The 22,354-nt window shown below is 49.2% G+C and overlaps 8 protein-coding genes across 8 annotated transcripts; 3 read left to right on the top strand and 5 right to left on the bottom strand.

Annotated features, from left to right (window-relative positions):
- Window positions 1–341: 341 nt before the first annotated feature.
- YALI1_D24095g (uncharacterized protein) lies at window positions 342–1,295 on the top strand (the record flags this gene model as incomplete). Its single annotated transcript, XM_503012.3, has 1 exon — window positions 342–1,295. One exon carries the CDS (start codon window positions 342–344, stop codon window positions 1,293–1,295), a length of 954 nt encoding a protein of 317 aa, XP_503012.3.
- A 774-nt stretch (window positions 1,296–2,069) lies between these two features.
- YALI1_D24069g (uncharacterized protein) lies at window positions 2,070–2,981 on the bottom strand (the record flags this gene model as incomplete). The annotated part of the gene is made up of 1 exon (XM_503011.3): window positions 2,070–2,981. One exon carries the CDS (start codon window positions 2,979–2,981, stop codon window positions 2,070–2,072), a length of 912 nt encoding a protein of 303 aa, XP_503011.3.
- Window positions 2,982–3,539: 558 nt separating this feature from the next.
- Window positions 3,540–4,517, bottom strand: YALI1_D24054g (uncharacterized protein; the record flags this gene model as incomplete). Its single annotated transcript, XM_503010.3, has 1 exon — window positions 3,540–4,517. One exon carries the CDS (start codon window positions 4,515–4,517, stop codon window positions 3,540–3,542), a length of 978 nt encoding a protein of 325 aa, XP_503010.3.
- A 1,340-nt stretch (window positions 4,518–5,857) lies between these two features.
- On the bottom strand, window positions 5,858–6,206 carry YALI1_D24037g (uncharacterized protein; the record flags this gene model as incomplete). Its single annotated transcript, XM_068282776.1, has 2 exons — window positions 5,858–6,047; window positions 6,094–6,206. The coding sequence occupies 2 exons, from the start codon at window positions 6,204–6,206 to the stop codon at window positions 5,858–5,860; spliced, it is 303 nt and encodes a 100-aa protein (XP_068138877.1).
- Window positions 6,207–7,230: 1,024 nt separating this feature from the next.
- Window positions 7,231–8,064, top strand: YALI1_D24026g (uncharacterized protein; the record flags this gene model as incomplete). Its single annotated transcript, XM_503009.3, has 1 exon — window positions 7,231–8,064. The coding sequence occupies one exon, from the start codon at window positions 7,231–7,233 to the stop codon at window positions 8,062–8,064; it is 834 nt and encodes a 277-aa protein (XP_503009.1).
- Window positions 8,065–9,016: 952 nt separating this feature from the next.
- YALI1_D23995g (uncharacterized protein) lies at window positions 9,017–10,375 on the bottom strand (the record flags this gene model as incomplete). Its single annotated transcript, XM_503008.1, has 1 exon — window positions 9,017–10,375. The coding sequence occupies one exon, from the start codon at window positions 10,373–10,375 to the stop codon at window positions 9,017–9,019; it is 1,359 nt and encodes a 452-aa protein (XP_503008.1).
- Window positions 10,376–16,463: 6,088 nt separating this feature from the next.
- On the top strand, window positions 16,464–18,221 carry YALI1_D23934g (uncharacterized protein; the record flags this gene model as incomplete). The annotated part of the gene is made up of 1 exon (XM_503007.3): window positions 16,464–18,221. One exon carries the CDS (start codon window positions 16,464–16,466, stop codon window positions 18,219–18,221), a length of 1,758 nt encoding a protein of 585 aa, XP_503007.3.
- A 1,522-nt stretch (window positions 18,222–19,743) lies between these two features.
- On the bottom strand, window positions 19,744–21,354 carry YALI1_D23885g (uncharacterized protein; the record flags this gene model as incomplete). Its single annotated transcript, XM_503006.3, has 1 exon — window positions 19,744–21,354. One exon carries the CDS (start codon window positions 21,352–21,354, stop codon window positions 19,744–19,746), a length of 1,611 nt encoding a protein of 536 aa, XP_503006.3.
- Window positions 21,355–22,354: the final 1,000 nt, after the last annotated feature.

Raw genomic sequence — 22,354 nt, 5'->3', positions numbered from 1 at the left:
CGACTTTTTGGTGCACGCGTCTTCAACAAGGTTTATTGTCTGAACTGGAGTAGTTCTGCCATAAGCTAAAATAGGCGAGCAGCATTATGGGCACTGTCAAAGGGGGTCAATTGGACCGGTTTTTCCGGAGTTTTTCCGGGTTTTTACTATGTTAATCAATTTATTCAGGGCCAAAATACCCAGATTCTGTTTTTCCAGCTTCGAATTCCCCCCTCTAGTGTCTTTTGCAGCCTAGTCCAAAAAAAAACATCCCCCCATAATTATTAAACTCTCTTATTCTCGCTAACGTGTCTATAACCTGTTCGTTGTACACTCTCCACCACACCTCCAACAGTCTCAGTATGAACGGTTTCGCCACCATTCTGCTGCTGTCACTCATTATGGGAGTGGCGGCGTTTGTCGCAGGGCTTCTGCCGGTCATTTTACCGCTTTCTCCGGCCAAAATCAGAGCGATATCGGCTCTCGGAATGGGCATTTTGCTGGGCACATCGCTGATTGTGATCATTCCCGAGGGAGTTGAGACTCTCTACAACGAGACAGGCGAGGATAGCGGCAGCGGAGCTCCGGCAGTCGGCATTTCGTTGCTTCTCGGCTTTCTCATCATGTATCTGATCGACAACATTCCCTTGATCAGCCAGATTTGGAAGGGAATAGGAAACTTCCAGCGGGTGGACGTGGAGCTGGGAGAAGTAGACACCGGGGACGCAGAGACCATTGTGGATGACTCGCGAGCCAGTACGGCAAACTCGACTTCTCAGTCGACTGCCAACAGTGCCGGACAGGCTTCTGCTCGGGCTACAACTACAGGACTGGTGATCCATGCTCTGGCCGATGGAGTGGCTGTGGGCTCGTCCGTGTCTGCCGGCAACTCCAAGCTGGAGCTCATCATCTTTGTGGCCATCATGATCCACAAGGCGCCTGCTGCTTTTGGTCTGTCTGCTGTTCTGCTGCGATGTGGTCTTACCAATGGTCAGGTCAAACTGCATCTGGGAGCTTTCGCCGCTTCGACGCCCGTGGGCTCGATTCTCACTTGGGCCTTGATCAAGGTGATTGCGGGAGACTCCTCGGGGGGATCGACAGGCTCGGGCTCCATACACTGGTGGACTGCTGTGCTACTGTTGTTCAGTGGCGGCACATTCCTGTACGTGGCTGTTCACGTGATGCAGGAACTGACCGGCGAGGATCATGGGAGCCAGGCAAAGGCCAGTGAAAAGTTTACCCCGGCCGACCTGGGCTTTTCGGTCATTGGAATGTTGATCCCGTTGCTGACCTTGTTCCTGCCGGATGTGGAGTAAGGATCAAAGCGACGAGAGTCAACCACAAGCCAGCGAGTGGTTTGTGTTGAACTTTTCATCGCAGCCTCTTCACCGCACCACTGCGTGTCCAGCAGCGGACTACCGTACTTGAGCTCGTGCTTTTATTATTCAGTTCAGGCATTTGTGCGTTGCAATACTGTCGATACAGCTCTGGTGCCAAATCAATCCACCCGAGTTAGTGACTCATCCCCATACCCTCTGTATGGCTGTGACAGCAGTCATACTGACTAACAAAACACACACAGATTGAATTCTGGTCAATAGACAAATGTATACTTATGAAGCAAGCAGGAAACGAACGAACGTTCTCTAGTCCAGTGGCAGATCTGATAGGCGTTGTAGCGTATGGTGAATCCTTGTACTTATGAATATGAATACTTATGAATACTCCTCGATACGGGCTCCTTCTCCCATTCGTTGGTACATAAATGTATCGGTACATACTGTACTCGGAATGTTGAAGTACTGGTGGACGGTATTGTTTGTTGTACAGGTACTGTACTGCCAATCACCTGTGGTCTACGGATAAGTAGCTCCTACTTATGGATGATTTGGTAGAGGAAAGACCCGTGTATCAGAACGGCCGTCACGGAGTCACTGTTCCACACAATGGTTGACGTCTCGGTGTTTAGCACAGTACACAGTCTCATCACTCCCATTGAGTCTCGATCCAATCGCATTTGCTCATATCATCTTCTGCTAACTGTCTATAATTACCATCCATTATCTATGTGAAGTGCATCATCCTCACCATCATCTCTTGACCTGTCGTCGGTCGATCGAAGGTCTGTTCAAAAAAGCCATTCGTCCGACTGTAGTAGCGCCCTCGGCCTTAGGGGGCAGCTTAGACTTGTTCTTTTTGAGTACCCGCACGGAAACAGGACCCTTCTTGATCTCCTCCTCAACCTCCTCAAACACCCGCTTCTTGGGCTTCTTGGGCTCCTCCACAGGCATGTTCTTGGATCGCTCAAGTGCCTCTAGAACCTCCAGAGGCAGCTGTTCTTGATCCTTATCGTCGTCTTCATCCTCTTCTTCTTCCTCGTCCTCCTCCTCATCATCTCGAGCCTGTCTTCTGAGCTCCTCCAGCTTGTCCTTCTTGGCCTTGGCCTGTTTAGCCAGCACCTCGTTGGCCTCCCGCCGCTTCTTCTTCTCTTCCGCCTTCTCTAATGCTGCCAGCCGCTGCTGTTCCTTTTGCTTGGCCAGGGTCTTTTCTTGTCCATCCTCCAGTGTTTCCTCCTCGGGGGCATCGTCACTGTCGTCTTCAGACTCCTCCACAACCACCTTTTTCTTCTCAACGATGGGCTCGGCACTCATTCCGTCCTCGTCAAAGGTGATCTTCTTGGCCTTGCCCTTGACTGGCGTTTCTGACACCGCCGGCTCCTGTTGTGACGCTTCAGGCTTCTTGCTCTTTGCACTCTCTGGGGTCTTGAAATCGTCCTCCTCAGCAGAGGACAAGTGGGCGTCGTCCACCAGAGGCTTCTGCTGCTTTTTGGGCGTGTACGCCACCGTTCCAGATCGTTCTCGGACCATGATAGCTGTGTAAATCGACGTGGTTGATGAACACAAATAAAATCCCAAATCTTGCATATATTTTTCCTGCATACAAAATTTCCCCAACCTAGATCGCAGGTTAGGGCTGGACAAGAGGTGTGAGTGGAGCAGCATCCTATACAGGTTATGAGCGGTTCGGGGAGTGTTGGTTGTTCTGTGGGTTGGATTTTGAACTGATTTTGACGCATTATTTGTGTGGTGCTATCCAGATCTCTTCTCAAAAACCAAAAGCAATAATCTCCTATTTCTTTACAGTTTGTTGAGGTATTACTTGACAAGGTCAACTAAATTAACTTATAGTCCATAGAAAGAAGGGAACAGGTGAATATAAAGCGACAAAAAGATATACTATGGGTTTCCTACTTATGGAGTCAAGTTGCATCAACAAAGGTGTCAAGTATTTCCCCGAATCACCAAAATGATGACTTCTTGAACATTCGAGTGCCTTATGATATTGTGCGAGTACTTGTACATACTGCGTTCTGATTGACATTCATTGGCAATTCGGTACAAGTAAGTACATACTTATATGAGTAATTCCATCATTTACTTGTATGATTTGTATGGGTATGTATTCAGACTTGGATGATCTTCGTTGCCTATCTGACTGCTAATGTCCAACTACACTCAATCAATGTCTAATCATAAACAATCATTATCTATATACATCCTCTAAGGAGCGCAGTAGCCACCATCGACGATAATGTCGGCACCAGTGGTGTAGGTGGCAGCATCAGAGGCAAGGTAGAGGTAGGCTCCGCAGAGCTCGGAGGGGTCTCCCTCTCGGCCCATGGGAATGAGCTGCCACCACTTCTCCTTGGTCTCCTTGGGGACAAAGTCGGAGATCTCGGTGGCCATGTAGCCAGGGGAGACTGTGTTGCATCGGGCAAAGCCGGCCCACTCGACGGCCAGCGATCGAGACAGGTGCAGCAGAGCGGCCTTGGCGGCGTTGTAGCAGGCCTGCATCTGGGGGATGTTGACAATGTGGCCGGACATGGAGGCGGTGAAGATGAAGGATCCCTTGCCCTTCTTCTTGAAGATCTGGCCGGCGTACTTGGCGCAGTAGTAGGCACCGTTGAGATCCAGGTTGATGACCTTGTCCCACTCCTTGTTGTCGGGCACGTCGATCATGGGGCCGGCGGTCCAGGGGACACCAGCGTTGGCGACGAAGATGTCAATGGTGCCAAAGTCCTTCTCGATCTGCTGGATGGTGGACTCCACGGCGGCGGCGTCGGTGACAGGGCACTTGTAGGCCTTGGCCTTGACGCCGTAGGTCTTAGCGAGGTGCTCAGCCTTTGCGTCGGCGGGGTGGGAGTTGTACCAGATGGCCACGTCGGCACCGGCCTGGGCGTAGGCCTCGGCCACGCAGTAGCCGATACCTGACGAGGAGCCGGTGACGGAGGCAACCTTACCCTTGAGGGAGAATCGGTCCATGATGTTGGTGGGGAACTTTGGGGTCTCTGTGGGGAGAGGGTGCAGTCCCGTGGCGAGGGTGGAAGGTCCAGACATGATTGAGGTGGTGCTGTGTATGGAGGTAGTAGTTTTACTGTGACGGGTCTGTTCGAGGGAGCACACCCAGGTATATATAGACTTGGGAGCGAGGGTTTTTACCTCAGTCACAGTAGCAACCAGCAAACAAAGATGAGCCATGCATTCACTTTAGCCTTAATAGCTGCGCCATGTCAGTGAAGTTAATTTTCGGGGGACAGGTGGCTGACGTGTTTGAGGGGGGGATTTTGGGGGGGTGTTGGAACGCGGCTTTCGGAGTCACTCGGTGATTTTGTTTTGGTTGTCGCCCTGGGGACCGCGCCGACGTGCTCTCCCCGGGCTTTCTCTCTCCGGTCGCCATGCAAGTGGGATGAGATGGATGGGAGTTATGTACCCGGTGTGACCATGATGGTGTGGTATCTTGGTTTTGTGTGGAGCCGTCTGGGAATTGAGCAGACATAAGATATATATAGCCGGCGGAATCCCCCTGCAATTTCCCTTTTGTCAATGCCCCAACTCCCCATCAACTTGTCCACGTCACCTCACCTCACCTCACCACACCACTCTCTTGATAACATATCAGAGTTAAGGCGGACATGCAGTTTGGGATTGATTGCGGTTTAGCTTTCAGTTGTACTGCACTAGCAGTGGCAAGCACAATGGAAGTCCCCCCCCGCTCGTCGACATAATCTCACTACAAGTAGAGGGAGCTCGACAACGCCGCCACCGCTAGAACGCCAAGCCACACCACTCAAATGAGGTCAATTGACCTGCTCGCGTGGTGCACGCAGCTGTCCCGTGACGTCATGCCTCCCACTCTACGCTACGACTTCAACACTCGCCTAACCAGTCGTATACTGTCTCAAACCGTAAGCTGGAACATTGCGGGGGTGACTAGAATCCCGAGAAAGTCGCCAAAAGAGAATCTAGCGGTGCGCCATTTAGTCGGGGTCGAACCCCAAGTCTCGACGGCCCATTCAAGACGAAAATTACGCTTCCAGCGCCCAAACACCCCTCGTCACCAAGTCCTGTCAAGCCTCCAGCAACTATCGTCAAATAGGGTTGCCAGAGATGGGGCATCTCCCCCCTCCCCCCACATCACACCCCCATAATCCACGATAAATGGTCTCTTTTTGGTGCGAAAATTATACCATTCTTCTTGTCTCGCCAACACAAACAAAACGAGACTTCAAACTAACCCATTGACCGATTTTTCACTTCTCGGAACCCTCCCATAACTCCCTCATTTGCTTTTTTGCTTGCGTCCAACTCCAGATGAACGCTATAATTCCTGTTCGAACCGGCATGTGCCGAGCATCGAACATCGAACGTCCAGCAACACTCGGGTCACAGAGGAGCCCGGAAATCCACCATAATAATACTCCGGTGTATTTCTCAAAAGTACTAATTAACAGACAAAGACCCTCCCTCGGCGGTTACCCGGACGCCATGCAGTAGTTCGTTTGGGGATCATTTGGGTGGAAGTGGCAACAAGAACGTCTTCAACTTGGCCAATACAAGAGCAATTGGAAAACTAACACCATTGGCAGAATCCCCTCGTCCTCAGTACCAAAATAATGCCCATAAACAGCCCATTTTCCCCCTTTCGAGACCCAAATGAACCCCTCGGAATTCGCTCTAGGTCTCCACTTTAAAGTTGTCACTCTAAAAAGAGGTCGTCTCGGTACGATACTTTGGTACACTCCCCGGAGAGGAAAGGTACGATCAGGTTCCACACAACGCGAGTCTATTTCCGATCACGTGGCCGGAAAACGTTGGCAGTAGTCTTATTGCCGACCACGATTGCTCTGGTATACGCAGATTGCTCCGAAAGTATGCACCTCCGATCATGCCACGTATATGTCAGGATCTGCACCACTTGCATACACGAGAGTGGCGAGTATTTTGGGGTTAGGGCTGGCTGAAAGGGGGAACTTGGTTGAAAGGGGGAACTTGTAGTTGTCAAGTGGGTACATGGATCAACTAAATGTAAGAAGAGTTTAAGGTGGTGGGAAGAAAAGAAAAATTAAATATATATATTATATATCCATATTACAGTATATATATACAGTATATAAAAACAAAACAAAAAAACCTATGTGAAAGCTCAATGTGAAGGTTCAATTGACAAGAATTGACAAGATTTGGCAAGAGTTGAAACAATTGAAAGAGTTGAAAGAACAGTTCAGGTGGGTATTTCAACGGCTTGGAACAGCTTGGATATGCATGTGCAATCCAGCAATGAGAGCTATCTTCTGGTCGTACACGACATGTCTTTTCTGTAGACGATGTATCTACTGATTTGGGACATCTTTGAGATGAATGAACAATATATACCCTTCTGGTGTGCTATTATCGGAATATGGAGCCCCTAGAAGTGGATCGTAAGTCGTTCCATCAACTGTATCCTCAATCATACATGGTCTTGTTTATACAATACTTGTAGCAATGTCCGCAGACGTCATTGGTAATATGCACAGTAGTGTCGTCACTTCATTCGTCGTGCCGGTTCGATTCTCACGGTCCAAGTCAGTTGAATATTTCTCTTTAATCGGTTTTGTCCCTCATCAACATTGGTTACAGTATGTACAGTACCTATATTAAACATTTCACGTTCACCCAATGACCTCTTGTTTTTTAGTCATAATGCTGTCTGTCGCCCTTCATGTAACTAACACAAGAAAAGTAAACCCACAATTTTACTCGGCTCGTTCAGCTCTTTGCAGTCGAAAAATCATCTCCCCGATCTCTCCATTATTTTTGCACGATATCCACTGCTCTCCATCGAGCCGCCACCTGCATATAATATGCACTCCGCTGTCCCCTCCAATATCACACTTGTCATCATCACCACCGTTTTACCAGCTCACAGAAAATGCACCCTGTGATTTCGGACGCGTTGCGAAACGCGCATGGCACGTACCACGCGGCACTCGACCGGTACTACGCCCTCACCACCAAACAACGCATTGCTGTGTGGCTAGGACTGGGTTTTGCGGGGTTTATGGGTCTGGGATTTCTGATTTGGCACCAGACTCTCATTGCCTGGCTCGTGGGGTTCGCCGAGAAGGTACACGACACGCCATTTGCGTGGGTTGGTCTGTTTCTGGCCATCTGCATCATCTCGTTCCCCCCCTTGATTGGCTACAGCATGATCTCCACCTTCTGCGGAATGGCCTACGGATTCCCCAATGGCTGGCCTCTGTTGGCTGCCGCCACCATCATCGGCTCCACGGCCTCTTTTCTGATTGTGTCTCGGCGATTTGCAAACTATGCCCGTCATCTGGCGCAGACAAACACGAAATTTGCGGCTCTAACACAAACAATGGAGAAGGACTCGTTTGCACTGCTGTGGATGATCCGGCTGTGCCCTTTGCCCTACTCCTTGAGCAACGGGGCCTTGGCTTCAATTCCCTCAATCACTCCCCAGGCCTTTGCTCTGGCTACAGCTATCACTTCTCCCAAGCTGCTGATCCACGTGTTTGTGGGAGACAGACTGGCTCGATTGGGCCAGGGAGAAAAGGACTGGACGTCGACGCTGGTCGACTTTCTGTCCATTGGTATCGCTGTCTCTGCGGGAGCTATTACTGCGTACATTGTCTACACTCGAACGTTGCAGCGAGCTGCTGAGATTGAGGCCGAGCAGCATCCCAACTTGGATGAGCTGGACGTGTTGGACGATGATGAGTTCATTGTGAACGACGTCTAGAGAGCAAGTAGCGAAAGGGCATACCATCTTGAAACATCTATCGACAATCATCAAGTGGGTAGCGCATGAAGCGCTGAGCTTGCGCTGAGCTGAACAGGACATGGTCATGGCAGATTCCTCTAAAAAACCAGAGATACAATATCACTCTCAAAAAACGAAAGGTGCAGTCAATCATACCACAGTTCGAGAACTGTGTCCTAACATACAATAGTGCCATCGAATGAAAGCACATTTTATAGACTAATATATGAATGATGACGGGTTGTACATGATGTATGGGTGTGTCATTGCTGCTGCCGAGGCGAAGGGTGTCGTAGTAGCAGTCACTAAATTCATTGCTGCCATGATACTAACAATTCAGAGTAATTCAGGAGGGTGAGCTACTTGTAGCCTGCGAGGGTTGAATTGCTGCGAAGCCCCTTTTCTGGCTGATGACGACGTTTAAGACAATGATATGAAGGAGTTGGGGGTCTCTTCAATAACATCCAAAAGTCAGAACTAGTTCATTTGCAAAATTAATGCTCTTTCGGTTCAGTTCTAGTCCTCACAATGTCTCCTCTGATCTCAGAGGCATGGAGCACCATAACACATGATTGTGGTGTCTGTCAGATTGCAAGTTGGATGAGCGTTCCAGTTAATCGGTCAGCTCAATGTTCGTGTTGGTGCAATTACATGGTTTATTGATGTCTCTTATTGAGTCATTGACCACCTACTTGTATTCACCTCCTGATACGGCATCTACAACCCATAATAGATAGCATGGACACTTCCCCACCACCCCCAAACATCTTATCCATGCCTCCCTAACTGCAATCCACAACTCATCATTTCATATCTGTTAATCTATTCTGCCATGACCTAAGTGGATGGTTGTCCGTCTACTGGACGGTGTCCCGATGATGTTTAGGAACACCTGTTACCGTGAATCTACCGGATGCTGTCCTTCGGTGACCTACTCCTTCTTCACATCAACATCAGCGCCAATAATATCCACCCACTTCTTTCCGTTCAGCTCCTTGACAATCTCCTGCTTCATGTGGACGGGGAGTCCGGGACCCTGGTAAGCGAGAGCGGTGTACACCTGCACAAAGGTTGCTCCGGCTCGAGCAAACTCAATGGCGTCCTTTCCGTTACTGATACCTCCACAGCCCACAATGGTGATCTCGTCTCCAATGTTCTTTCGTAGAGTTTTGATGGCCTTGAGAGCAATGGGCTTGAGAGGAGCGCCAGAAAGACCTCCAGTCTCGGCAGAAAGATAAGGCTGTGATCGCAGATGCTCGGGTCGCTGAATAGTGGTGTTAGAAACGATGATTCCGTCAATCTTGGACTGCTTGGCTGCAGCAGCAATCGACACAATCTCAGACTCGCTCAGATCAGGAGCAATCTTCACCAGAATGGGCGTGTAAGTGTTGGCGAACTGGACCTTGTTTCGCTCGGCAACCACGGCGGTCAGCAGCTTTGCCAGTCTCTCCTCTCCCTGCAGAGCTCGCAGGCCGGGGGTGTTGGGGGAAGACACGTTGACGACAAGAGCATCGGACAGGTTGGCAAACCGGGTGACGCCCTGGGTGTAGTCGGACACCTCGTCACCGGTCTTGTTCTTGCCAAGGTTGACAGCCAGCACCTTGTTTTTGTCCAGAGAGTGTCTGGTGTCCTCGTGCTGGGGCTGCTCGTGGCCCAGAGCGTGCAAAAGACGTTGCTTGAGACGGCCCATGACAGCAAAATGGCCCTCGGAGTTGAAGCCGTATCGGTTGATGACGGCATCATCCTTGGGGAGTCGGAAGAATCGGGGCTTGGGGTTTCCGTCCTGGGGCTCAGGGGTCACAGAACCAACCTCCACATAGGCGAAGCCCAGGCCAAAAAGCCCGTCAATGGCCTGACCGTGCTTGTCAAGACCGGCAGCAACTCCAATGGGGGTTCGCAGGGTGAGGGGTCGCTTGGAGTTGGCGAAAATGGTCACCTCGAGAAGGTGGTTGGGGTCGATCTCGTTATCCTCCTGACGCTGCTTGGGAGACATGCCGTTGGCCAGAATTTCGATTCCCAGGCGGTGGGAGGTCTCGGCGTCGGTGCACAGACGTAGAATGGGCAGCGCAATGTACTGGTGGATTGCGGATCTGCTGTCGACTGTGTAGAAAGCAAAGGCCGTGGCTCCGGCGAAAATAGCCGACCACTTGAGAAAGCCCGTGAACGAGGCCTTGGTGTACTCGTATTTGGGATTTGAGTGCAGAGATCGGTGCAGCGGACGCAGGGGAGCCGCCAGACGCGCAGATCGCCCCGATTGCATCAGAACTCGTGCTGTTCGGGCTGACATCATTTTTGTGCTCGGTGATGAAGAATCAGCGAATCACGCTTGAAGGTGGTGTCATGGTGGAGGTGGGATTTAGGGTTGGTGAAGAGTTCGATTTGGGCTGACGTATGATTATTTGGGGGCTTGTGGGGGTTTTGTGGTTGAAAAAAAGATATATAAATGTCCTTAAGATCTCCCTTTGGTTCATTAGCCAAATTTCCATCTCTTCTGGGCCCCTAATTTGACCTCCAAAGGGAACATCAAATCCGAGGCTGCATTTTATTAGGTTCGGATAAGCTTGCTGTGATATACTGTACTGGTGGTGTATAGCGACATTTGTTCGGAGCGTAGCACAAGAAAGGATATGGGAGGAATTGAGACGAGGAGAAGAATGGGTATGATTTGGGGGTATCTCTGGAGATTATGGAGACAATTGAGGTGTTAGTTTGAGACCCGGATCTGCTCTGGAGACCAAATGAGGGGGGTTTCTGTGTGTGATTATTCGTTCGGCATTATTCACGCGATACTGAGGGTGGAGATGTTGGTTCGATTGGCTACTAACCAGTGCAGAGATGAAGAAAGTACCCTTAAGTATTTACTTGTATTTAAATCAAGCACTTTACAAAGCCCAGTGCCAAATCGGGTTCAAGATACGCAGCTCATTAGTTTGCCAATCTCGCTAGTTTTCCAATCTCATCATACACCTCGTGGCCGAAAATACTACTTTTCCACGCATCCACTACAGTACATCCGTGTGTAGGATATCATCATCCAACTCCCACGTCCCAGGTTGACGGCTCCGCAAGTAGAAGGAAATGTGGACAAGTGCGAGTAGTGTACCTACTCTACGGCGCAAACCTCTCATCTGATAGCACCTCGACTCAACCTACCCGCTCTGTCCCTATTGTTCGGCCTTTCCACATTCTACACTATGGTGGGCTAGACACTATTTGACAGTCCTTCATGTCTGACTTGAGGGGTGCGCCAATCACTGAAGCGGTGGTGGTAACATTGACAGTATTGTTCAGGTGGTGTTCTATTGGCTACAGTACCTACAGTGTAGGGTCATCTTGTTACATCAAATCCTGGCGGCAGGAGTCACATGATACAATCCCGTCACGTTATACGGCTGGTACATTCCTTTCAAGTCATTCCTTTCTAGACATTCCCACAGCACTGCCAATGTTTGTTCTGCACTTGTATCACCTGTGCTCAACTACAAGTAGTTAGTTCCTGACAGTTGAATACCTTCTGCCCTTGCTCAATCGGGGTTATTTGAGCGGTGTGGGCTCCTCAGTGGCCAATATAAGGACCCAAAAACGTCTATTGAACTCCCCAGCTCGTCTCCGCCCCTACTTGGACCCTACTTGGACCCTACTTGGACCCGAGGACGGCCTCCTACGTCCGACAAGTGAAGGTGAGCGATGACAGCTTTGACAGGGACATTTTTTGACGTAATCTGACATACCACCGGTGCTCGAAGCCAGTAAACCCGCGTTATTTTTAGAACCTGTTTCTCCCAGCCAGCCTCGTATCTCTTTGACCTTTTGGCCCACATATCTACACTCTAGAGTTGGTATTCAGAGGTCCACGGAAAACTTGTTTTGGAATGCGCGGACGGGATTTTGGCGGTGCAAGAAAACGAGTGGGCCGTTAAGTGTTCCACGCTGGAGTACAACTTGGAGGGGATATGAACCGCGAGCTCAGTACAGAACTTTTACTGGTACTGAATGTAAATAGTTATACATGCTGGATGGAGATAGTATACTGTAAAACAAAAAAATCTGAGCAGAGACAAATGGCGATACGATATTGGTACAAGTACTTATACCACCTCAATGTCATCTATACGGCTCAAGTTACTCGCCTCTTATACACAGCCCTCGGACTGGGTCTTTCCTGTGTGAAAAAAGATGGTCAGGAATGTGTGCTGCTTGTATTGAGTGAATAGACGAAAGCTAAGATAGTGATCAAAGTGGCGGAAAAAAAGCGCCCATCTGGCTGATTTTTCACAGAGGAAAAGCTGGAGCAGTAAGGACTGTACTGACACAATTTCACCCCAATTGAACATCTCCTTCATCCACTTGTCCTATCCACTGCTCCTGCTTCTTGGTACAGTAGTTGGACGATATTAAACTACACGCAACTTTGTTTGGCTCGCCTGTTTTAGGCCACATTCCAGAGAAAGAGTCCTAAAGCAGCGGATCTCCAGGACGCTCAGGGCGGTGCAGTAGAGTACGTACCGTACCGTACAGTACAGTACTTTTGGAATGCGGAGGGGTCACGTGGGAGGAAATAGATGGCGGTGATTTGGGGATGTGAGCGTGTGAGCATGTGGTCTGTTCTGTGCCGAACGAACGGGAGGCAGTACGAGCAAGAGGCCGTACAAGAGGCAGTATGGGGACGCAAGAGGCAAGTATTGTCTAGAAAGTCGAGTATTAATGTGTTTGACTAAGTAGTTATCTGATGATATCAAATAATATCTGATGTCAACTACATCAATGTCAGCAATGTCAACTACATCAATAACTACACCAATATCAACTACACCAATATCAGCTACACCAATATCAACTACACCAATATCAACTGTGCCAAAACAGACGAGCTCCTACTCCTCAATCTCAGCTGTTTGCTATCTGTTTTGTCATTGGCGTCATGTCGCACTCCCCCAATCTCCGCCGACACTGCTACTACTTGTAGTAGTATCTGCTAATATCTACTCATTCAGCTACTGCCCGTATCTCTCTATTTACTCTCGTTTAGGAAAGGAATGTGCTGCTTGCGTCTCTGTCATGCTGATCAGGTACGATCGCTGAGGCAGTACAAACTCTCGGGTGGCACGGAGAGGTGGTATCGTTTGCGGCACGCGGAGGTTGACATCTGTTTTCGGCGTTTTGATGGGGTATAGTAGTGACGATACTGAGCTGTGTTGACTGTAGGAACGAGAACAGTACATACGAGTAGACAATACAGCACACTCAGAATGAGCGAACCACGAGCAACAAGTCGAAAAATCGACTAATTGGTACTTGTATCATCGCCCACTTGTCCATCGCCCACTTCCATCGCCCACTTCCATCGCCCACTTCCATCCACACTTCCATCCACACTTCCATCCACACTTCCATTCACACTTCCTCCATCGTCCTCAGCATGTCCAGTCAGTTGCTGGTTCTTTCTATGCAGGGGAAAACGCGTGCGATTACAGTTTGCCGAACATGGTGATGAGGCCACCACCCATCTGCGAAGATCCGGGGGGATCTATGTCGATCAGGAGTAAATAGAGAGCCGGCTGAGGCGGGTCGCGATCGTGTGACAGCGTTTTTTGGGGCGCGAATAGGCCCCAAAACAAGCCAAGAACATCAACAAGGTCCGCAAATCGACCCATTTTCGGCTGACACACGTTGCCGCTAAAAATGCCTGCGCGACTTCGGCAAGGGTGGATAATTCTGTAGGCCAACGGTTGCACTTTGACACGACTTGTTCGCGTTTGAGTTTTTAAAAAGCAAAAAATGAAAAAGAAGGTTTTTAAATGGACAAAAAAAGGGTAAAAAAGGGTAAAAAAAGGGTAAAAAAAAGAGCACAAAAAAAGGGTAAAAAAAGAGAACAAAAAAAGGGCAAAAAAAGAACAAAAAAACAAACGGCCAGACTTGACGCAATGCGCAATTAGACCTTGGGAAAAACGGTGCCATAAGTGAGGAATAGCAAGTAGGGGAGGGCCAGTACAAGTAAGGCAAGTAAAGGAAGTAAGGGGTAATTGAACAAGGAGAGGAGACGGTGGACAGGAGTTGTGAAAAGAAATGGTGTTGGAGAAACGAATATTCGATTACTAAGGAAATGGGATATATCAGCGTAATTTTCTGCCGGCTTTCGTCATCCCGCTCTTGGCCATTTTACCACGATAAAAAATATTTGTGGACTGGTTTCCACTAACCCTTTTTTGCTCGCACATACTTGATTGCTGTATCCAGACAAATGTAGAAGTGTAAGAACACGATACGAGTACAAGGACAATGTACAGGTAGGTACGTACTGTAGGTACTTGTGCTGTGTTTAGTTTTCCCTGCTTGGAATATAATACGTATGACTAGAGTAAGTGGTGCAGCTTTCTGCAGCTTTTCTACAGCTTCTCGTGCGCTTCTTGTGCTCTACTTGTACTGCTCTTGTGTTCTTCTCGTGTTCTTCTCGTGCTCTTGTGTTCTTCTACAGCTCTTCTCGTGCTTTACTTGTACCGTGTACTCGTAGCTCTCCTCAGCTCTCCTCAGCTCCTCAGCTCCTCAGCTCCTCAGCTCCTCAGCTCTCAGCTCCTCAGCTCTCAGCTCTTCTCAGATCTCCCTGTAGCTCTCCTCAGCTCCCTCGTAAGTCCCCTCGTACTGTATCTCTCTAGGAGTGCGAATAAAACATGAACCATGGCCCAAGTACAAGTACATACAGTACAAGCACACAAAAAGTAGTGCAATTTCATCAGACTAAGCGCCATATCTCTGGTGTTTTCATGGCCTACTGTGTATCATCTTGCCCTATTAGGTTAACCGGCCGGTGGTAAGAGTGACAGCAAAACTGGACATATCCAGTAGCGCCTGGACATGATTTGATCATTGCACTCACCCGTTACTTGTACAATACCCAAACCATCCCATTGATCCTCCTCTGCTGCTCATCTCCTCCCGCTTGGGACGATTGACCCGACGCACACGCACATCATGATACATGGCTGCCGAATATGATACAACCGGAGCAGCCGTGCAAGAGCGACTACAAGTACGCGTAGGGGTACTAGAACCCGAAATGCCACCAGCGGGGTTGTCGAAGACTCTAAGAATGGCACGGAACAGTCTTCTGGACTAACATGGGGCTCGATTAGGCCAGTCTGGACCGCCTACAAGAGTTAGGGGGTGTCAGGAAAAACGGCGTAAGCGAGGCTGGTCTGCATATGTCAATTGGTTTATACTTGTAGAGAGTGTGGAAGAGTCACGTGGAGTTTGAAACAGGATCTTTGCGGGCCCGGTGAAACCGTTTCAAAAGTTTCCCACGTCTTTTTGAGCCTCTCAACGTCTCCATGGTCGGGCTGTATTTCCGCCCATGGTAGGTGTTCCCTACAGTATGTTCCTTAGTATAGTTTGACCAACAAGGGTACAATTGAGTGGAGATTGAAACTGGGGGATTTAGTTTCCGGTGCAATTGTTTTGGACGTTCTCTGACGATGAATAAACAGCAGTTTTTCTTTCTTTTTTACCCACGTTTCGAATTCTTGTACTGTACATACTGTGTACTGCACTTGCACTCGTAGTTGTATCACTGTACACACGCAAGATCAGAAAATGTATCCTGAAAGAACCCCTCCACCGACACTCTCAAACACTCACTGCACCTCAAACGCACCGTCAGATGGTAACCGAAGAGACCAAGACACCACCCATCTTTCTGCCATATCATATCCAAGACACTGTACTCCATGTTGCCTACCATTCCCCTACATCTACGAGACCTTGGCAGTCGAGAGAAGAGGCAAGTAGTTACGTGTTGTACCTAGGCTTTCCTGGCGAGGACCTACCCACCACCACCACCACCACCACAACAACAACAACAACAACACTGGTACTCGACCTGGTACAATATAACCGTTTGAACCCCATCACCGCCCCTAACTCCTTTTCACCCCCTCTCTCGTTTTCTAGCACTTTGCGTTTAGACAAAGTCAAAGTCGCGAGCGAGTGCTTGTTACATTCCAGGCAAAAAGTGTAAAACGCAACTAAATCTGCAGTCGCAACTCTAAAGCCTAACTGTAAAATCCCACTTCAAAAACACACCTAACATAGACACCTGGAACAACGTACTCCTGACATCTTGAGCGTTGGTATAGGTTGAGGACGTGGCAGAGATTCGATAGACGGCAGAGATTCGACACGACCAGACTGCACACAGACAAGTGACACAGACACGACCCAAACAAGTGACACAGACACAGACACGCGACTCAGACACGACTCACACTAGTGACAGACAAGTTACGGTACAAGTACTCACCCACCAACGAACGGAAACACAGAGGTCCGAACAGACGAAAAACAACTCCGACACACACTCATTGATCACACACACAAGACGCACAATGAAACCTCTCAACGTGAACACGGACTTCCGAGACTTCCAGTCCCGCGGATACGCCTCTTCTCAGTATGGAGGCTCGTCAGCCTCGTCCATCCACTCTTCTCTCACGTCGCCCTTGTCGGCTTCTTCGCGCTCAAACTTCGACAACGCCTTCCCTAAGTTTGTGCCCGGCGTCCAGTACAAGAGCGTCTACGAGCGGGCTGGATTCGAGGTGAACCGGGAGGGCCAGCAACGGGCTGGATACGCCTCTTCCATCAAGAGCGGCCGATCCCAGCGATCCCAGCGCTCGTACAAAAACGGACCCTATTCGCATATGAACTCGTCCGAGGTGTCTATTCTGGGTCTGTCAGAGATGGAGAAACGGAACCAGCAGCAGCAGCAGCAGCAGCACCCCCACCACCACCACCACCAACAACAGCATCAGCATCTCGTCGGATTGGGAATCGACACAACTAAGCCCGAGTCGCCAATCTCGCCAGCAGCGCCCGTGGCACCTCCCATGTCGCTGAGACGAAAACAGAGCATGGCGTCCGGCAAGCCCAAGGTTGATCATTCGGAGCCCGTCCCCGATATCGACATCCACGACAGCGCAAGTTACACGGCGCCCAGATCAAACAGCAACGCCTCGGACTATCTCAAAAACAACGGCTTCAAGCTGGACAATTCGACAATCAGCCACACCAGAGGCCTCAGTATCGAAACCAAGGGCCTCAACGTAGAGCCCAAAACGAGCTTCGGCAATATGCCAGGTGCCAAGTCGTTCTCCGACAAGACATTTGGCGTGTCGAATCTCGCGACGCCGCCCAGCTCAGCGGGCGAGCCGTCATCGGACCACCCCCATCATCTCCAGATCCCCGGTTACCTGCCTCCCAACAGCCCGTTGCCCGACCGACCGCTGTCTTCGTGCTCGTCCATCTACTCAGACTCGGACGACCCTGTGACCCGGAACTCGGTCATGCCCAACCCTCCCAGCAGACAGCTGGAGTCGCAGCCCCAGTACAGCCATTCACCGCTCGCACGGGTGGAGTCGAGTGACAATGACATGTCACGTGCCAACGACGTGCATATGTCACACGCCAGCTCGGACCAGGGCTACACCTATTCACAGACACATGCCAGCTCGTCTTCTCGGTCTTCCAAGGACTCCATAGACTCGTCGCTGTCTAACATGAGCATCAACACTAGCGCTACCACGCCCATGGACTCGTGTCATTCGTCCTCCATGTCGCTGATGCCTGTGCAGGAGTACCAGCCTGACTCGACCGACACGTCGTTCACATTCGAGAGCAAAACGTCTTCCTCTGAGAATGGCGGCAAGAAAAAGAAGCGAAAGACGCCCTGCCGAGGCTGCAACCAAATGATTGTGGGCAAAGCCGTTTCTGCCAAGGATTCGCTTTCTGGGCGATGGCACAGAGAATGCTTCAAGTGCCACGGATGCGACGACGACTTCCCCAGCACTGAGGGACTCGAGTTCTACATTCATGACGACTGGCCATACTGCCAACAGTGCTACCACCACACCAACAACTCCATTTGTTCGGGATGTGGTCAGGGCATTGAGGGTGAGTGTCTGGAGACAACTAGTGGTGACGCTGGATTGTTGCTGAGATATCACACCTCGTGTCTTGTGTGTGCCACTTGTGGCGACTCGCTTTGTCACGACGAGTACTACACGGTTGACGGAGTGCCGTTGTGTGACAAGCATGTTGGGGCCAGTCAGGTTGTCGAGAAGCGACAGACTCGGATGATGTTTATGTAATTGCGACAATGAACCAAGTCGTGATCCAGCCGTGTGATGGAAGTGACGCTCCACGGACATGTGCGCGCAGGACTTTGAGATATCCCGCCTTTGGCGTTTTGCCAGAACTGGTCTCCATGACCAGGAAGGCATTGACTGCGGTATTCGATTTGAGTATCAGCAGTGTACGAGGCACCGGACATCTGGTGGCCGCGGAAAAGCATTTATTTATAGCATTGCTCGGCTTTGCGACAGCAATAGTAATCGGCTGAATGGCGTGAGCCCCGCCGGATCATACAGTAATTGATAATCTATTCATACAGGATGTGTACATTTGCGTTTGTGTTCGTGATATAAGAGGAGATATACAAAGACTGAGGGTGATAAGTATGGAACAAGTGGAGGTATTATTTGTTTCATGGAGTGCGTCTTAGAAGTCTCATTTGCTTTGATAGTGTACATCCATTAAATGGGGGTACAGGTACAGCCTGACTGCACCACCAAGAGGGGGAGAGCTCAGGAGAAAGTTTTGCGGGGAGTGCGGAGCTTGGATTAATCACGGAGTTGATTTGTTGATTGTAAGCAGTCATACGAGGAGGTTTCCGTTTTATTGTGGTTATTCGACAAGCGCTCCAGACTTGTTTCGTTCAGTTCTCTACAAGGATGTTTCCCTTTGAATTAAAAAATACAAAATACAAAAAATACAAAATACAAAAAACAAAAAAACGAAAAAAAACAAAACAAAACAAAACAAAACAAAACAAATGACTCTGTGGGTTGGTGGATGTGAAGGAGGGGTTTAATTCATGAATGAAATTGATTGGACATGTTGAATATGTGCTGTTATCTTTTTTGATCGATTTGATTGCAGTTCTTCACACTATAGTTGATGCAAGGGGCTCACCTCCTCATCTAAAGGATATCAGAGGTTCTAAAAGTGATGTGATGGTTGCTTAGGGGGTGGTAGTCCATTCAACCGAACTGATTGCCTTTACCCAAGTTTTTACTCTTACTTATGATCCCTTTGAAACGTAAGAACGATCAGTAAGTCTGGCAAGGGTTGTGATCTTCTTGTTGTCGTTTTCCTGTTCATATTCCACGATATGAGTCGCAGCAGACGTCTTGAACAATGTCTCAAGCCTTCAACGGTAGATTTGATGTAATCGTTTCCTCTGAGCATGGGTCATTCAGTTCGGTCAAGACACATCCAAACAGGTCGTTTGGTGTCTGACTACTACCCCAATGGCATGTTTCCTCTACAATGGTAAATGATATGTATTGTACTTAACCTGCTTCTGACTAACACTTTTCGCATTCGAATTGTAGTCGATTTTTTCTAGTCAGAGTGCATGTCTAAAGTGGCCAACAAATTACAACTAACTGTTGAAAATTTAGTTAACTTACTATAGCAGTTCAACCAGACATGGTCATGGTGGAATCATTCCTTCTCCAATGGACATTCCATTAAACGACAGCGGTTTATTAATCAACTACTCAAGCTATTTCAGGTACACTACGCTCGTCTCTCTCTCTCTCTCTCTCTCTAACACGACTCCACCATCACAACACCGCCCTTCTTGCTCTCAGAGTCTTCTTCCTGACGCAAGTGAACAGTGGCAGAGGTTTCTGGAATCATCTTGTGACCGCGTCGACCAATAACGTACCACGGCAATGAGAACATCTCATCGATACTTTCCAGGGATCGTCCAGAGACCTCGGGAAGGAAGAACCAAGACCAAGCGAAACCCAGAAGCAAGACGCCGGCGAAAAAGAACATGGTACCATGATCGGTGATGCCAGCTCTCATGTATGGAAGAGCCTTGGAATTTCCGTACTGGTTGGCAAAGTGGAAAGTCATGATGATGCCAGAAGCCAGGGATCTATGTCTAACCGTGTAGATCTCGGCGTTGATGAGATACTGAATGGAATTCCAGCCCAGAGCCCATCCGCAACCCGACAGGTAAATGGCCGCAATAGCTGCTGCTCCAGCATGTCTCTGAGATGGGGTTCTCTCCACTCCTGTTTTGGCTGGAACAATCGCAAGGTAGATACCCAAGTATAACATGGAGACAAACTGAAGACAGATGCCTGTATAGAGGGATCGTCGTCTTCCAATGGTATCAATAAGGAACAAGGCACAGGAGAGGGCGGAAACGAGTTTTATGACTCCCAAAATTGCGGTGTACATCATCTGGTCTATTTTGGATGGAATTCCGAGCATGGAGAAGAACTTTGGAGAGTAGACCGTCACAGCATTAGCCCCCGACCATTGACCGAGAAGCTGGACCATGATTCCCAGAAACAGTCTATATCTGTTGGCCTTTGTAGATACCAGTTCTTTCATGAGAGAAAAGATGTTTGTTCCACTGAGAGCCTGTTTCTCACGTTCAATCTGTTCTCTGACATCCATGATCTCTCCCTGGACGTAGAGATCGTCTGCTGGCAGGTTTCTGATTTTTGACAGTGTCTCGATAGCCTCTTCATCCTTGCCTATCTTCATTAGCCATCTGGGAGACTCATGGACAAAAAACGAGCCAATGAACAACAGACCCGCAAAGATGAACTGAATGGATACCGGTACCACCCATTGGTTTCTGCTAGTAGCCGGCATGTGCATGGAGGTGGAGTAGTTGGCAAAGTACTCTAACATGACTCCGAGATAGACGGAGCCCGAAAAGATGCACGTGCACAGTCCACGGACGTTCTTTGGAGACACCTCGGCCAGGTATGTCGGTCCAATGACCACAGACTGGCCAATGCCGAGACCGGCAATGAGTCTTCCCGCAAGCATTTGGCCCTGGGAGTATGAAGTGACTTCGATGATGACTCCCACCGTCCACAGAATGAGCATCTCTTGGAGAGATCGAATTCTGCCAATCTTGTCCTGTATGAGCATGGCAATCATGGCACCTCCGACAGAGCCAATTTGGACCATGGCGGTGATATTGGAAAGCTCATCATCCTGTTGCGACTTGCTTTTGAGTGGGTCTTTGAGCTTGAACTGGCTTTCAAATGATGCTTGAGACGTGATTCCGGAAATCAGGCCTTCATCCAGGCCTCGGACGGACCCCAGACTTCCAAAAACGATCACCGCAAGCCACAGAGTCCAGTTGAGAACCTGAGGCGGTTCATTCTTCATATTTTTCCAGAACATTTCGATATTGGGCGCGTTATCTCGCAGTAGCTAGCTTCTACAGATGTGGTTATATAGACTAGATGGCGAGCAAGGCACCGGAGCATGTCACATCTCTTAGTCGACCATTATGGACTAAAAAGGCACGGAGAAGACAATACTGGACTTGACCCATATGTGACAGAATGGGAAATGATGCTAAGGAAGTTCTCATTATGACTTCATAGCCCCCAAAACAACCCATCACGCCAGATGCACTCGCAGGCTTGACTAGTAACCCGTCAACAAGACATCCCCAACCCCCCAGGTTCTTGGTTTACTTGACTGGACATACAACCGACGAGCATTATGACTACAAGTAGCTCGTTTTATGGTGCTAAAGTGTACTCTGTCCCCGCACGGCTTGACGAGGAGTGCAACCATTATAGCTCCATAGGTGCATTAGGTGGGTAGGAGAGACAGTGTGATGAACCTAGGGAGACCTGATTTGACTCCATGAAACTAAATGAAAGAGGTTTGAACCACTGATTTTTGATATATGAAACAACTACCGTCTGTTCTCCTGGTTCCGACTTCTCTATCTTCCTCACATCTCAGTTTGGTACTTGTCCATCCCCGCTAGTGCAGCGAAGAGGAGCCAACACCAGTCTGGACCGCAAAGAGAGCTATACAAAGTCAATGGCTACTTTCCAGAGTCTCCAAAAGTCGACTTTCCGACTCATGTCGACTTGGCAGCGTCCCAAAAGATGACCCTCAACAGATTGGGGTAGATTGATCAGTGCAGTGTCTAGAATACACGGGGTACTCGTTTGAACAGCTGAAACAGTCACCAAAGCACCCACTCAACAGATAAATGTCTCAGAGGATAGCCCCGAAGAGGAGAGGTGGTGGGACATCCGGGTATAACTCTAGAGTATCCCCTCATCGACCCCACCCCCCTCGAAGTTCTCGAAACGGGGTCTTAGACGGAGTTATAATGAGTTGGCTGCTCGACCGCCCACCTCGAAAGACCGACAGTGTT

Source organism: Yarrowia lipolytica, chromosome 1D (assembly GCF_001761485.1).
Source record: "Yarrowia lipolytica chromosome 1D, complete sequence".
Lineage (NCBI taxonomy): Eukaryota > Fungi > Ascomycota > Dipodascomycetes > Dipodascales > Yarrowia > Yarrowia lipolytica.
This window is presented reverse-complemented; position numbering and strand designations above follow the sequence as displayed.